This window comes from Conger conger, chromosome 3 (assembly GCF_963514075.1).
Source record: "Conger conger chromosome 3, fConCon1.1, whole genome shotgun sequence".
Classification (NCBI taxonomy): Eukaryota; Metazoa; Chordata; class Actinopteri; order Anguilliformes; family Congridae; genus Conger; species Conger conger.
The window spans coordinates 17241336-17257209 of NC_083762.1; the positions used below are offsets into that span (position 1 = coordinate 17241336).

General features: G+C 43.3%; 2 protein-coding genes across 2 annotated transcripts in view; both read left to right on the top strand.

Moving 5' to 3' along the window:
* The first annotated feature begins 13 nt into the window (after positions 1-13).
* snx15 (sorting nexin 15) lies at positions 14-6887 on the top strand. Its single transcript, XM_061235785.1, has 8 exons — positions 14-261; positions 839-874; positions 987-1107; positions 1957-2072; positions 3346-3634; positions 4655-4813; positions 5698-5910; positions 6432-6887. The coding sequence occupies exons 1-8, from the start codon at positions 163-165 to the stop codon at positions 6569-6571; spliced, it is 1173 nt and encodes a 390-aa protein (XP_061091769.1). The 5' UTR covers positions 14-162; the 3' UTR covers positions 6572-6887.
* Positions 6888-9770: 2883 nt separating this feature from the next.
* The window catches only part of prox3 (prospero homeobox 3), a 10482-nt gene continuing 4378 nt past the window's right edge, over positions 9771-15874 (top strand). Inside the window, exons 1-3 of the mRNA XM_061235617.1 lie at positions 9771-9969; positions 11889-13472; positions 14251-14358. Of these exons, the coding sequence (XP_061091601.1) occupies positions 11928-13472; positions 14251-14358 (1653 nt within the window). The 5' untranslated portion in view covers positions 9771-9969; positions 11889-11927. The remainder of the gene's footprint in view (positions 9970-11888; positions 13473-14250; positions 14359-15874) is intronic.

Consider the following 15874-nt stretch of genomic DNA (forward strand, 5'->3'; position numbering starts at 1 on the left):
TGGTCCTCTCAAACATCACGCATGCGCGAGGACGAAGCAGGAAGTAAATGTGTAATAATAATAATATCATGCGATAGCGTAGTAGAGTGGTTAGACACCTCAGATCAGTGGTAAAATCCAGACGCAAATTGACCTCCGAGGGAATTCTTCGAGCTGACGCGAATGTCTCGGAAAACTAAAGAAGAGTATTATCGTTCCTTCTCCGTGACAGATCCACGCACTCACGAAAAGGGACATACGGAGTATAGAATCACAGCAAGGGTCGGTTCACTAACTTAATACAGTTCATTACATATTTTGTTAGTGCACCTGTATTAAAGATTAGAAAAATCACTGATATGGTAACAGTGTAATTAAATTCTTAAGTCTGTAACCTGGCTCTTACATGGCTGACTAACTTGGTAGTTACCGTAGGCACAAATGTGTATGACTATCTAAATTTTAAAATTAAATCTACCTCGTCGAATTTGCTCACTGGGATGTGAGACCGCGTACAAACAGCTTGCTAACTTTTAGAAAGCATGTTGCAAAATGACACATTTGGAGTTAACATTTCTCACACATTTTCATTCAGTGCGGGGGTCAGTGGATCTCGTGATAGCAACTAATAAGCCTCAGGACCCCCGTGACTGCACTTCCATTCCTCCAGGGGTCTCGTTCCCCTCCCGATTGTCTCTTATTTTTTACATGCACACAAAGTGCACAGTATACAAAGTATAGTATGTGGCTTTATTGTCATTTATCTTTGTCCATACCATGCAATCAGTTTCCATAGCATAAATTAATAAATGACTGAATTACATCGAGTTAAATTTTTTAATTTTTTCTTACTCCCCAGTTTGTGTCAAAGAAGAGGCCTGAGGATGTGAAGGAGGTTAGTATGTTTGCGTGGTGTGTGCGTTATTTTGCCCCAGACATCACCTCTGCTACTGGGTTACTGTTGCCATGGTGCTGAGATGAGGTGTACCTGCTCATTGGCTACGCAGGTGGTGGTATGGCGGAGGTATTCTGAGCTGAAGAAACTTCATGGTGAGCTGTCATACACTCACAGAAACCTCTTCCGACGTCAGGAAGAGTTTCCCCCCTTCCCCCGTGCCCAGCTCTTTGGTGAGTTCTGTAAATTGATTTTAAAAAAATGATGTATATCGACAGTACTGCGCAAAATTCTTAGGCGCATGTCAGAAATCTGTAAACCAAAGATGCTTTAAAAAATACTGAAATTTCCAAATATATATAAAAACTTTTTACTAGAAAGAGCAGTAAACAGTTAAAAACTAAATCAAATCAGTACTTGTTGTCACCACCATTCAGCTGCAAAACTGAAATATTTTTTTTGCATACAACAAAACAAAACAAAAATCTAAGATCACTTAGATTATTTAAAAAAGTCTAGGGTGCTTAAGACTTTTGTGCAGTACTGTATGTTACTGTATTTATCACATTGCTTCTGGCCTGGTCGATTCTGGTGCAGAGAACACATGCAGATGCAGATTCTAGCAGCAGTAGAGAAAATATCTGTGTGTGGCTTGTCAGAATGCAAATTGCGTATACTAAACTAGAGGAAGTAATACATAAATGGAAATTATTTTTAAACATTCTATGCTCATTTACATCCACGCCCCCATCAAAGTAGCCTAACCTGCATATCTGGATTGTGGGAGGAAACCGGCACCGGCATGGGAGCAGATGCAATGCCGCACAGAAAGGCCCCATGTCACCTGTTAAAATGCTGATCATTCTAGTATTTTATACTAGAGTAGAATGACCGTGTCTCACCTGGGAAAGCTTCCCACAGCTTTAAGGTTACTGGGCAGGTCCTTAAACACTGCACCATTCTGCCACCCCGTTACAACAAGAGTATACATATCTGCTTTTGTACATGTGCACTGTCATTATGAGTATCAACGGAGAGATTCGGCCATCTCTCTCTCCACCTCTCCGTCTCTTCTCTCTCAGGGCGTTTTGACGAGGCAGTGATTGAGGAGAGGAGGAACGCAGCAGAGGCCATGCTTCTGTTCACCACCAGCATTCCTGCTCTGTACAACAGTCCTCAGCTGAAGGACTTCTTTAGGGTGGGGACACCCTACACAGCCAGGCCACGTAGTGACATACACAGTCATTCACTATGTCCCTGCTCGCAAGAGCTCTGAGCATTCAAGACATCCCAGCATGCAGTTCTATAGTATTTATAATGAGGATGTAGCATGGTGGCTAAGGTACATGACCCGGACCCACAAGGTTGGTGGTTCAATCCCTGGTAAGCCACGATAAGATCTGCCCAGCTGTTGGGCCCTTGAGCAAGGCCCTTTGTTAGAGCCAAAAGAACACACAAATGTAAAGTATGTAAATATGCATTATTATACTTACCTATGGATATATATACCTGATATGATTTGTCATTTAGAATTAGTCTCCCCCTGGTGCCCATTCCCTGCACTGCGGCACAATAGCAAATGGAGGAAGTAAGACCTTCCGGAAGAAAGGAATCCTGGGTAGACGGGGGAGCGGTATAATCCTTTGACCACGCAAACACACGAACACAAACCCCACATTGCTCCTGGGGGGATTGTCCCCTGCTTAGTCTAATCAACTGTAAGTCACTTTTGATAAAAGCGTCTGCTAAATTGCAAGTAATGTAATGTAATAATATTACAGTTCCAAAAGTACGCCACCTGCACCAATGAAAATTTACTTGTGTTTGCTACAATTAATGAGGTGTGTTTCTATGTTGGAATCATGTAGAGTACTGCTTAGCTAATAACCTGGGTGACTTTATGATGACAGTGAACCTCAAGCACCATAGCTAATGGAGCTGTCACTTGCTTTCAGTGGCTCACTGATTTGAACAAATAATAGGGAAGGTTTTTGATTGGATAATACACATGAGTGAATGACAGTGCATGTACCTCCATGCATTATGGAGTTCATGCTTGACTCTACCATCCCTGTAATTGACTGTAATGGAGTGTGTGTGTTTTTTTTAAATAGCAGTGTAAATCACACCTATGAGGATTCTGTTTTTCATGGCCTAGTGATCACTTACATGATTATAATTGCTCTGCAGTACCGCACAGACTACATAGTAAATTAATAAATAACCTCCTTTGGCTTCACTGAAGCAATGGCCAACTTCTTGTTGTTTTTATTGAGTGCTACATAAGGAGAAATTGACCTGTTACCATAGTCAACATGCCTGTGTTGAAAAGATGCAGGAAATGTGTCAAATTTAAACCGTTATTGAGACGCTGGCCTACATAACACTGCCTAATCTAGCTGTTAAATATTCCAACATCTACCAAAAATATATTTCCTTTCCCCATTTGTCTCTTTTTCTCTATTTTACAGGGTGGGGATGTTATCAGACCATTAGACCCTTCTCCACTCTCCTCATCCACCACCCTGCCTCCTCCCCTGATACCTCTACCCACGCGGTCTTCAGAGTACGGAACCGAGGAAGAAGAAGGTATAGAAGAGCCAGTCCTGCCCCAAGATGCCGGGTCAGACCCAGGTGCTGATCTAAGCGAGCCTGAGGCTGCAGTGGAGGCCTACAGTGAGATGGAGAATAGTCCCACACAGATAACGCCAACAGAGGTCCAGCCAGAGCCTCCCAATAACACAGAGGAAGCCACTGCAGGTAATGCAGGTGTCAGTGCTCAGATTCAGTGCAGATGTTATTCAAAAAATAATAACATGATCAGACAGTTTTAAATATGATAAAATAGTAATATTAATGAATAACATTCATGTTTCAACAAGAATAATAATAATAGTAATCATTGTGATTGTCATAACAATAATAATAATAATAATAATAATAATAATAATAATAATAATAATCTTTGGTTTTTAACTAAGTCCATTATTTAAATTTAAAATGTTTCATTTGTTGACTTCCATATATGTTACTGTATGAAAATCACCTAGGCTCCCAAGCATTATAGGACACACTACAGTCTTTCAGTTTTTTATGCACTGATCATTATTATATTATCAAATACGAGATTTACTGAATCTTTTGACAGAAAGTTGCAGTACTTATGTTTTGGCCTCCATTGGTGAATAATGAACAAAACAGTTGTGACAAGTTTTTGTTTCAATACAGTTTTTTGTACACAAAAGTGTGACTGTACTTCGTATGCAGATATGCAGTACTAATAACTACAGTATGCAGTTTTTCTTACAAACACATTCCCATATATTTAGGTTCCACAAAGGTGCTAAGTGTCTCCTTACAGCACTGAAAATGGCCACCATCAGTATTATTGTCTAGCTTTCTAAAGATCTTATGATACAGTGGCATTGCTAGCTTCGTAATTGTATGGAAAGTACATTTCTGCAGCAATAAAAACGTTATTCCTACCTACTGTATATGTAAATGATTTTGCTCCATGTCACAACAAAAATTCACACAGATGCAAATTTCAGCATTCAAGAATCCAGTTTCCCTGATACACTGTTACATAGTAAGTTCAGGGGTTTTGGTGAAACATGTCTCATAAAGTCTATTTTAAAATAATTTCTTGACAAATTTGAGGGTGAATAATATAAAATATATTGAGATTTTAAATCTCATTCTGTTGGAGGCTTGCAGTCAGCAGCTGCTTTGAATGCTCTCTGTGATTTATTGCGCTCTCTCATTCTCTCTCCCTTCCAGCAACTGGAGCAGATTCCACAGATAGCAGCATGGGCATGTCAGGGAACCAGGAGGAATTTGATTTGCTATTTGACTCTGTAGTGGAGGAACTGCCAGATGAGGGCCCACCTCCTCTTTCAGACACCGATCTTGCCATCTTCGATCCCTGTGCCAAAGAAGGTCAGACTTAGTCTTAGACACCACTTAATGGTACTTCGCTAGCAATAAATAACACATACCTACATTTCAGTTTCATTGTGCCACGCACGTGTCAGTACCGTTGTGTAGTATATTTCCATATTATTGAGTTCATGAAGGTACTATAATGTACAAGATTTTCCAGGACTGACCACTCACTTAATTTTATTTCTTTTTATTATAATGTGCTGAGAGAAATGTAGCAAGAAGGTTCTAGATGACATTATTGCGAAAATCTGAACCATTTTCAATTTGGATTTATTTGGGAATGGAGGTTAAGCCACTGTATGCCTTTCTTCTTTCCTGTCCAATTGTAATGCCAAATTACAGTGCCAATCCTGCTGTAACACTGCAACGTCCCCTGTCAAGGACACAGACTAGAACATGCTTCTTCCAAAACAAAACTCAATATTGAGTCCTATATCTGATCTGTACAGCCTTATGCCAAAAGACTGCATCCTGGGACAGGTACTGGGAGACTGGGGTCACTCAACTGTTTCTTTATTTACTTTGGCTACATTATGTTATGTTATGTTACTCCTTAAATTGCTTTATCTTGGTGCTGGTTTGTGATACATTTCGGGATGATTTTCCAATGAGTTGGGAAAACCGAAGTTACAACGTGTGCAGATTTAGCACTTTCTGCATTCTGTGACCATGTAACTGCACAGTCATTGACAGAACTGCATTGTCCAAAATGTCCAACCTTTCATTTAACATTTTCACATTTATAAAGGCAAGTTTTGGTTTTAGACATGAACATTCCTATGCCAATGAATTATTTACCACTAGAATCCTCTTATGCTGAGGGTCAGAATGATTCTGTCATTATCTTACTCTCCTTTCTGCTCTTCCTCTACTGGTAGACCAACCTAATGCATCACATGACCACTCAGAGCTCCTGTCACTCCCAATGGTCAGTGCCAATAGCACTTTGGAGTCTGTCGAGGAGGCGGGATATCTGACCCAGGCAGCCAATGAACTGAAGGCCGCAATGGAAAAGGAGAAGGAGGGAGAATACAGTGCAGCCATTCTCATATACAAGACTGCTGTGGATATACTGATCAAAGGAGCTCAGGGTGAGATAAAATGGGAAGAGCTGTGCCTAACTGACTATAGGGCCTGTGCTTCACAGGCTGTATTTCAGAATATGCGCTGTTTCACATTGCATTATCTTTAAGCATTACCTACAGTAACCTTACATCAGTACATAGTACCCATCTGCTCAGCAGGATTTGTTATGACCCTGTGGTCTCAAACACGGGCAGCACAGTGGCACACCGGATAGCACTCGCTAAGGTCCTGGATTTGAAACCCGGCCAGGGCCTCTCTGTGTGGACTTCGCATGATCCCCCGTGCCTGTGTGGGTTTCCACTCATCTGTTTACTCTGGTTTCCTCCCACAATCCAAAGACATGCAGATTAGGCCACTTGTGGGGGGCATTAACAGGGTGATGCTGCAAAAGAGCGGCATAAATAATAACAATAATAATAATAATAATCAGGTCCAGTGGGGCACATTGCTGTTAGCCATCTCATACCGTGGGTGTTGGTAGCGATGAGGGGGATGCTGATTCCCCCGTCTCCGTGTCCTGTCTCAGGAGACCCTGACCTCCAGCGCAGGGAGTCGGTGAAGAAGAAGACGGCTGAGTACCTGAAGCACGCTGAGACGCTGCTGGCCCTGCAGAGTGCCAATCCCACTCCCACTCCCACTCCCACGCAAGACCAGGAGCACTCCTGAGACACTCCTGCAGGCACATGCGCTCCAACTGCGAATTTTAACCTACTCCTACTACACATACACACACACACACACACACACACACAGTCCTAGCACAAAGCGTAATGAAATGATAATCTTACTAAACTGAATCTAGGTGTGCAACAAACTGGATCTGATAAGCCTTAATGATACTAATTTACTTAATTTATTTTTCCCTACAGTCACAATTTTCTGTCAGTGTTTAAATGTACATAATATTTTGTTAGTACACCTGATTTATTTGAAAGACTGTTGTTTTTCTTTTGAGCAAAGGAACATTAAATTTGTAAAGTGATGTCTGTTATTTCACTGATTGTAATATCAAAATCCGTCTACTAGGTGTCACTGTGGGGTGAGGTTATTTATCCCGAGCAAGACATCCACAATGGTTAAATCTCTGTCAAAAAGAGACACCCAGAGGAATTTCCTCTTACACCTAGCCCCTTTCCTGGACTGGAGTGCAGGGGGGTGAGGGGGGGGGGGGGAGATAACAAAATCGGATGAGGAAAAGGCCGAGGTGATTAAAGGATAAACTTGGATGATCTGGATCCTACCCGACAGAAAAGAAAGCCTCTTTTCTGGTGTCTCTCAGTGTATTTTTCTCTCTTTGTGTGCCTCTCCCTGGGCTGTTATTTTGGGAGACTGGAGAGGGAGTGGGGACAGGAACTGTGAGGGCGAGAAAAAACAGAAATGCGGAAAAAGAGGGAGAGGTGGAGAGTGTCAGTGCATTAACATGCAGCACATGTCCGTTTTCTCTCTCTGGCACCTCTCCCTCTCGCTCTCTTTCTCTCCACTGTCCAGGACAATTATGCCATCAACACACTCCAGTCAGAGAGAGGATAATTGCAAACTGAGAGTGTCTGTGCGTGAATATAAATGTATATATAACCTGTATGTGCCTCTGTGTCAGCAGTGTGTGCGAGTGTGTGAATACAATGTATATGAACTCTTCAGCCCCTCTGTTCTGTGGTGTGTGTGTGTGTGTGTGTGTGTGTGTGTGTGTGTGTTTGAGGTAGGTGGGGTGGGGGTGCCTGTGCTTTTTGTGAGTAAGGGCCAATTGGGTCACAGTGTAGAGAAGCTGTTTGCTCAAATAATGGGGCTCTGAGCTACTTTGTAATAAACTGATGTAGAAATGTATACTGCTAGATATGCAGTCCTTCGACACTGCTACACGCTCCTAACTAAGAACTCACAACGCTGATATTTTTTAGAGGACACAAACACGCATTGTTGGAAAATGCACACACTTTTATGTTTTCCATGGTGTCCCTGCAATTGTCCATTTCCGTTTCAGGCTGTGTCCAAACACACACACACACACACACACACACCTTCTTTTCTGTTCGCCCTCTGTCCATGGGAACCTCCCTCCGTCATCTTTGTTCCACAGTCCTCTTTCACATTACGCTCTCTCATTCACTCTGTTCCTGCCGCATTACATCTCAGTCTCTCTGTCACCTTGCCCAGGGCTGTGTGAGTACTCCCTTTTTCTCTCAAAGGGAATCAATAGACAAACACTTTTGTTGCCCATCGATCCCCTCATATTTCCCTCTTCATGTCCTCCCCCCCCCCCCCCCAACCCCCACCTCTCTCTTTCTCTCACACACACCGACATCGGCAACAGATTTGTCAAATTCATCCGGTCTCCTCATGCTGCTACATTAAACAAAACAGATAACTCAATGTCTGCATGATCTCAGTTCTGTGACTGAATGCCAAATTGAACTCTTAACATGAGCAATGTTCCCCATACGGCATATGCATTGCCCATACAGATAGTCCTTCAAGTGGTATAACGGTATGTTTTTTTGAAAACAAGTTCAGACAACCGCTTGAAAAATAACAATTTTTAATGATCGAAAGGTCATTTTTTCGTTTCGTATCGATCGATTTTCCTTCCTTTAAAAGGCTTCTTTTGTTGGATGCCATGTTTCCATAACAACCGTGTTACCTTTTTGGTTATTGCATATTGCAGTTGTTTTCAGATGGCTGTGATGTTGTACTGAAGTGGCCGAGGACGAGGGTGGGTGCGCGTGAAAGGGGAGACAAACCAAAGCACGCAGACAAACCAGGGACAGAGATAAAAAGGGAGAGAGAAAAGGGGGAGAGACTGAATGCAGGGGCTTTCAGTAACCTGTCAAGATATGAGTGGAAGCTTTGAATGAGACAGTATGTATGATGTGAGCATTATCTGGGTGTGAGGTGTAACAGTAATGCGTGTACCGTACAATTGTGTTTTTTAGCTTGATTCTAAATTTTGCAGCAAATGACGTTAACATCTGGCTGCGTGATATTTTAGAGAGCTTGGAAAAATATATTTTTTTAAAGCAAATATAAATGTTATGACCTCCGTTTATCTGGTGTGCTGTAGATCCTCAGGGAGGAGCGATGTCCATGTTTTATTATTGTTTATAGCCAGGCCAAAAGAGGAAGTAGAAAAGTTACATTTTCTCTACAAGGTCACATGTCCACATCAATAGTTCTGTTCCACACCTGTCCTGCCACCTCTGAACTAGCACACACAATCTTTCCTCTTTAGCTCTATTTAATTGTGTACATTCTCACAGTCAGTCACGTAGCCTACCTGTGGTGTGTGTATTGTTGAAGAGAGGTTATTCCTTGAGAGGAATGGAGGTATTCAGTATGCTAAGATGTATTACTAAAATATTTGATAATATAATGGAATAACTTTTGTAATAAGTGCAGTTTATATCACTAATATCAGCACTGCTGTTGGTGTTCTGTTTGCACAATACAATCAAAATTGATTTGACAATATGAAAAATGACATAAAGTTAAAATAGGTACATGCATATGCATTCTATCCTGATTTCAAGTCTTGTCACTGTACCAATGTTTAAGAGTAATTTTCTCTCAGGAATTTTCACGGATAAACGTCCATGGATAAACGTCCATGACCCCAATGAAAGCTGAACAATACAGTAGAGGTAGAAAATCTGGGCAACAAAATTCCCCACTTGGTTTAGGGTGTGATGAGAACCAATTACATTGCAGATTTTCGGACCAAATTAATTCTGATTGGAGCAGTCGGCTGCTCGGTGTGGTGCCCCACGTGGAGGAAAGGAGGGGGGGATCCCGGTGTGAGTGACGTTAGGTGGAAGGGGTCAGCAGGGGGGGAGGGGCGGCTTGCGAACCTAAACGCCTACTGTGCAATTAGAGCACGGTAGACAGAGAGAGAGGATGACAGATAGAGAGAGATTGGAATAGCAATAACAGGAAATTCAGCCAGCGTTTTCCGAGTTTGATGTCCGCTAAAGCCGATCGGTCGGAACGAGGACAGGAGTAATGCTTAAAAGAAATAAAGAATTGTATTTATAAAAAGTCACCGAAAGAAGTCAGTTCACGTTGAAAATTGTGTGAGTTACGTTAAAATCTATTTCAATGTGTATCTGTCTTTGGGTGTGTAAATCTGTCCGTCTATCTGCGACATACGTACTGTCAGTTGCTGAATGTTTTTTTTAATCCTGAGTTTTTCTGGGCGAACAGATGGCTGTCGTAGCGTGACAATAGTTTAGTGCCAGAAAAATAACTTTTACTCGGATATAGAGAATTGTGTCGTTCTGCTGCCGCTATTTCGTCTCTTAATGTCCCCCCCCCCCCCCCCCCTATTCTGACTAGCTGAATATTGTTGTTTTATTTTCTTAGTACCAAATGCAATGCACTCACGAACTGATCATCGTGTAGCAATTGTGTCGTATTTAAGATACCGATGAATAATAGATATTAATCTATTTTTAGCTTGGAATACTGTGATAATATTTTTAACTGGATTGCCCTATTTTACATTAAACGGGCACCCAGAAGAGGCACTTTGGATGTGAGATCCAAAACGACTGATGGACCGCCCAGTGCACAGCATTATCAGAAGCACTGTAACCTCTCTCTCGCTCTCTCGCTCTCGCCCTTTGTCTTAATTTAAATCGTGTTGATTTAAAATAGTTTGATTGAAATGCCTGTGTTTGAGCAACATGAAACTAGACTGCATTCAACTATATAATTCCGATTCAGAAACTGTACCCTCGCACAACACCTGTTCGCTCGTGCGCACTCACGCGCATGCCTGACAAAACTAAATGCACATACCAACGAATTACCGTTTCGTAGTTAGTCATCTCATCTTGTTTTCCTAAATCTTGAAAACTTCACACGCCAATGCCGAGTGTACATTTTTGTAAAACTTTGATGTCGAGTGCTGTGTTAAAGGGACCGTATCAATTTATGTTTCTAAGGATGAATAGCCTTTATTTTTTTAACAATCGTAGAAGCTAAAACATAGAAGCTAAAAGCGGCTATGCAACCAAAAGGTGGTTTGACCACTTTGGAATAGGCTATAGGGTATGAAATGTATGCGCGATAATAATAATAATAATAATCATCATCATCATCATCGTTATTATCTTCATTGTGATTGCCACAGCATTTATTTAATATTGCTTGTGTGTATGTGGCCTTTGTATAGGCCTATATGCGCAGCAAAAGGGCTTGATCTGTGTAATGATGTAAATATGTAAAGACTTAAAAAAAAAAAAACTATTCGTATATTTTTTAGTTGATATATTATTATTATTATTATTATTATTATTATTATTATTTTCATCATCATCATGATTATGATTATAAAATAAATAGTTTATCTTTTTGTCCGTTATAAAAGGCAGGTTATGAAGATTTTCTGACTTGAAAGGCCTAAACAATGCTGCAGACTGACCAATCATTCTGAAACAAACTTGGAAATGGCAGTTATGTATAATATCGTAAACCAGTTATCCATTTAGTGTACATCAACCATGATTTTCTCTCTGTTCACCTGACATCGTCTGCCGGTGGAAACCATTATCATGCAGGCACAAAATAATAGTAGCCTCTCATATTATGTCCACCACTGTGTTTTTGTTTTGCATTTGTTGCAAGTCAGTGAATGCAGCTGTGTATTGGTGTAATTTCTGTGTGTGTCGCTGTTTCAGTTATTTTGTGTGTCAGAGATGTGTGAATGTTGAGGGGGTGGGGGGGTGGGGGGTGGGGTAAACAATCTGAATAAACAATAAGTGCAGCTGTCTGTAGCCTGATAACAGAAGAGGGAGAGGAGGAGGGTGCACAGGAGAACTGGAGTGGGTGGTATTTGATAGTGTCTATTGATTTATTATAAATAACACCATAATTAGTAGTTGTGAAGGTTGAAGTACAGTGGAACTATAATAAATTTTTTTTGGTCATCACAGCCATAATTGCCCATAGCTGTCAGTATCTTTTCAATTGGCCTCTCTTTCTCTTCCAGAGGACAATACACTTAGGAGAGGAGTAAACCAGTTGGCCAATGGATTCCCCTTCTGACCATTTTGGCCACCAGCCCTCCCAAATCTACCCCTATCGCCTGTACAGCAGCCCCCCTGGGGCCACCCCCTCTGCCCCAAGCTACCCCAGCGGCAGCCCCCCTTCTTACCCCCTAATCTCACGCCTCATGCACTCCGGTGGCCCTCAGAACTGCAGCATGTTCGCTCACCGCCCGGACGCCGACAGCAGCTTCGCCGAGTCCAGCTCGGACAGGGAGGAGGAGGAGGGCGAAGGGCAAGACGCGGGTGGGGTAGGGGCCAGGGCGGGCGTTCCTCCTCTGTCACACCTCTTTGTGGGGGGGAAGAGGCAGCACGGGGCTGAGATAGGAGACTGGTGCCAGGAGCTCATGAGGATGAAGAGGCTGAGGGTGGAGAGCACCATGAGCGGGGTGGGAGAGAGGGGGGAGCGAGAGGGGGCGCAGGGGAGGGGGGACAGGAGGGCTGGGGGGGGCGCACAGGGCAGGAGGGGGAGCAGGGAGGGCAGGCTGCGGGCCAGGCAGGAGCTCAAGGTGAAGCTCCTGGAGACCCGGGGGAAGCTTCTGGAACTGCAGGAGAAGGTGCGGCAGGCGTACAGCGAGCAGTGGGGGGAGGAAGAGGAGCAGAGCGGAGCGAGCGGAAGAGGGGGAAGCAGAGGAGGTGAGGATAGAGGGATAGATCGGGACGAAGGGGCAGAGGAGTTTGCGGAGGTCGAGGAGGGGAGCGGCCCTGACGGGGGCTGCTCTCGGAGGTCTCTCCCACACCGAAGCCTTGATGTCCGTTTCCATAGAAATAAAAACGACCTCAGCGACAGGGTCATCCAGGAGAGGGAACCCGACGGAGGCAGAGTTTGGCTGGGCTGCGGTGTAGCGAGGGGGGAGTGGGAGGTGGGCGGCCAGAAATTTGTTCAGGCTCTCAAGCAAGAGCTGAGCAGTGCCGTGGCAAGAGTCATCGACCGGGTGGTCCACCTCTACGGTCAAAGCAGGGCTGCCTCCATGGTCAGCCCGCCCCCTGTGGAAGGGCCAGGACGGAAAGGGGAGGGGAAATCGAGGCCGAACGGGGCGCCGCCCTCTCTGGAGCCGCCGGAAGCCGTGCCCTTAGTCGCCAAGACCCCCCAGAGCAAAAAACCCGCCCTGACCCAGAACACCCAGCAAACCGCCCAGCTGCCCCAACTCAACCCTGGCCTGCCCCACCTGCCCCACTCACACCTCCCTGCCCTGCTGCCCACCCGTGCCAAAGACCCCTTCCTGCCCTCATACCCCCCGGGCCCCCCTCCCTTAAACCTCCCCCTACTCCACTACACCATGCAGCACCTCTTTGCACGTTCCCTGTCCAACCTGCCCCTTCCGAAAGATTGCCTCTCTCCCGATGCCTTCCTGGACTTTCGGCCCCACACACCTTCCTTCCCGTCACTCCCCCTGCTGGGGCCTCTAGAGCCCCCGCTCTCCTCGGCCGAGAGAGGCCGGGACGGGGGCATGAGGGGCGTTCCCGGGGGGTCAGTGGGGGGATACGTGGACGGAGGGGACTCCTCCCTCTACCTCCCTCCAGGGTCAATATCCTTTCATCTGGGCCTGGGGCGGGGGAGAGGCAGGGAGATGGTGACACAGAGAGGTACACAGACCGGAAAAAAGAAGGTAGCAGACACACAGTGACAGAGGTAGACACACTCCAGTGACAATGAATGATGTACTGTGTTTGTACTGTGAAACGTTGTAGGTCAGAGACAGAAAGAGAGAGACAGGGAAAACTTCAACAGGCTGGACTCAATCAGAGATTATTGGAATGCAGTCAATATTTTGCTGTATTGTGATAAAACATGTACCTTAAAAATGTATGGTATATGTTTTATAACAATACAGTTTTAGCAAAATATTGACTGCGTTCCAATAATCTCTGATTGAGTCCAGCCTGTTGAAGTTTTCCCTGTCTCTCTCTTTCCAGGAGAGGGAACCGGACGGAGGCAGAGTTTGGCTGGGCTGTGGTGTAGCAAGGGGGAGTGTCTTTTTATATGTATAAAAAAAACATTTATTTACCGTTTTATATGTAGCAATTATACAATTTATAATTTCTTATTCTTTTATGATTTTCACTGAATTTATGAATTATTAATTTGTATTACTTTCTTTACTTGCAAAACAGCTCAGTCTAAATTTCATTGAATTTGAAGTTAATTGAATCAGAGTGTGTAAATTAAAGGGAGAAAAGTGATCATGATGATGAGACTGCATTTTTACAGAACACATTTGAAGTAAATTAATCGTGCTGACTGAGTGTTTGTGGGTGAATGACTGGGGGGAGGAGAAAATGAGAATATTCCTTAACAGGCTGCACTCGCAGGAGGGGCTGTCTCCTTGCCACTTAAAGAAAGCCAAGCTCATGTTCTTCTACGCGCGCTACCCCAGCTCCAACACCCTCAAGACCTACTTCCCAGATGTCAAGGTACTCTGTCCTTCTAAGCATTTCATCTTTTCATTACCACACCCATGAAAAACTATCTTTGTAACACCCCCCCCCCCCCCTTCTTTCAGAAACACAGAAACAATTAAAATGAGGGACCTCTCTGTATATATAGAATATACCATAATAAATAACAATGCAGCTCGTGTTAGGCTCTGGACTTTGGTGCAGTACTGAATTGTTGGGGTATTTTTCAATCATACACAGGTATCATGGTGAGGTGAATTTGTAGGAAATGTAATTACGTACAGTTACACTGTGGGGTTCATTCACAACTTTAAAGGATGTAATTATTTTATACAGTCCCCTCCACAAGTATTGAAAGGTCAATTCCTTTGTTTTTGCTACACACTGTAGAGTTTGAGGTCAAAGTATGTACATGAAATGACAGGTCCAGATTTCAGCTTTTATTTCCTGCTATTTTTTAATCTAGATTTGTTAAACAACTTAGAACAGAGCACCTTTTGTATCAGACCACCCAATTTTCAGGTGAGAAAAAGTGTTGGAACATGTGACTGACAGGTGTTTCTTGTTGCCCAGATGTGTCCTGTTCGATTGATTGGTTAAACAATAAATAGTTCTGAATGTCTACTCTTGGTTTTACTGAAATATTGTGAGTGCGGTGAAGAAAAAACCCAAAACATCAGTCACCACAAACAATCCCCACTGGGCAGGGGTGAAGATATCTCAATCAACTGTTTGAAGACTTAGAAAGCAGTAATATAGAGGCTATTCCACAAAATACAAACCACTCATCAGTAGTAAGAATCGGAATGCAAGATTACAACAAAGAAGTACAGAGAAGTTTGGGAAAAAAGTTTTATGGACTGATAAGACCAAGATTAACCTCTACCAAAGTGATGGAAGAAGTGTGGAGAAAGAAGGGATCTGCTCATGATCCAAAACATACTCATCTCATCTGTGAAGCACGGTGGAGGAAGTTTCATGGCTTGGGCTTGCATTGCTGCTTCTGGAGTGGGCTCACTGATCTTTATTGATGATGTAACTCATGATGGTAGCAGCAGGATGAATTCAGAAGTCTACAAAAACATTCTATCTGCCAATTAACAGGGAAATGTGTCCAAAGTAATTGGGAGGAACTTCATCATGCAGCAAGACAATGACCCAAAACACATTGCCAACACAACAGGACTTCATTATGGAGAAAAAGTGGAAGGTTTTAGATTGGCCAAGTCAATCGCCAGACCTTAACCCAATTGAGCATGCATTTCACCTCCTGAAGAGGAGATTCAAGGGAAAAAAACCTTCAAAACAAACAACAACGGAAAGCATCACAAGAAAAGAATACAACAGTTTGGTGATGTCACTGGGTCACAGGCTTGATGCAGGTATTGTTAGCAAGGGGTATGCTAACAAATATTGTTTACTTAAATACTCTCTGTTCCAATAATTTTGCTCAGCTAAACATTGGGTGGTCTGATGCCAAAGGTGCTATGTTCTAACTAGTTTAACACATCTAGGTGTAAATACCAGGAAA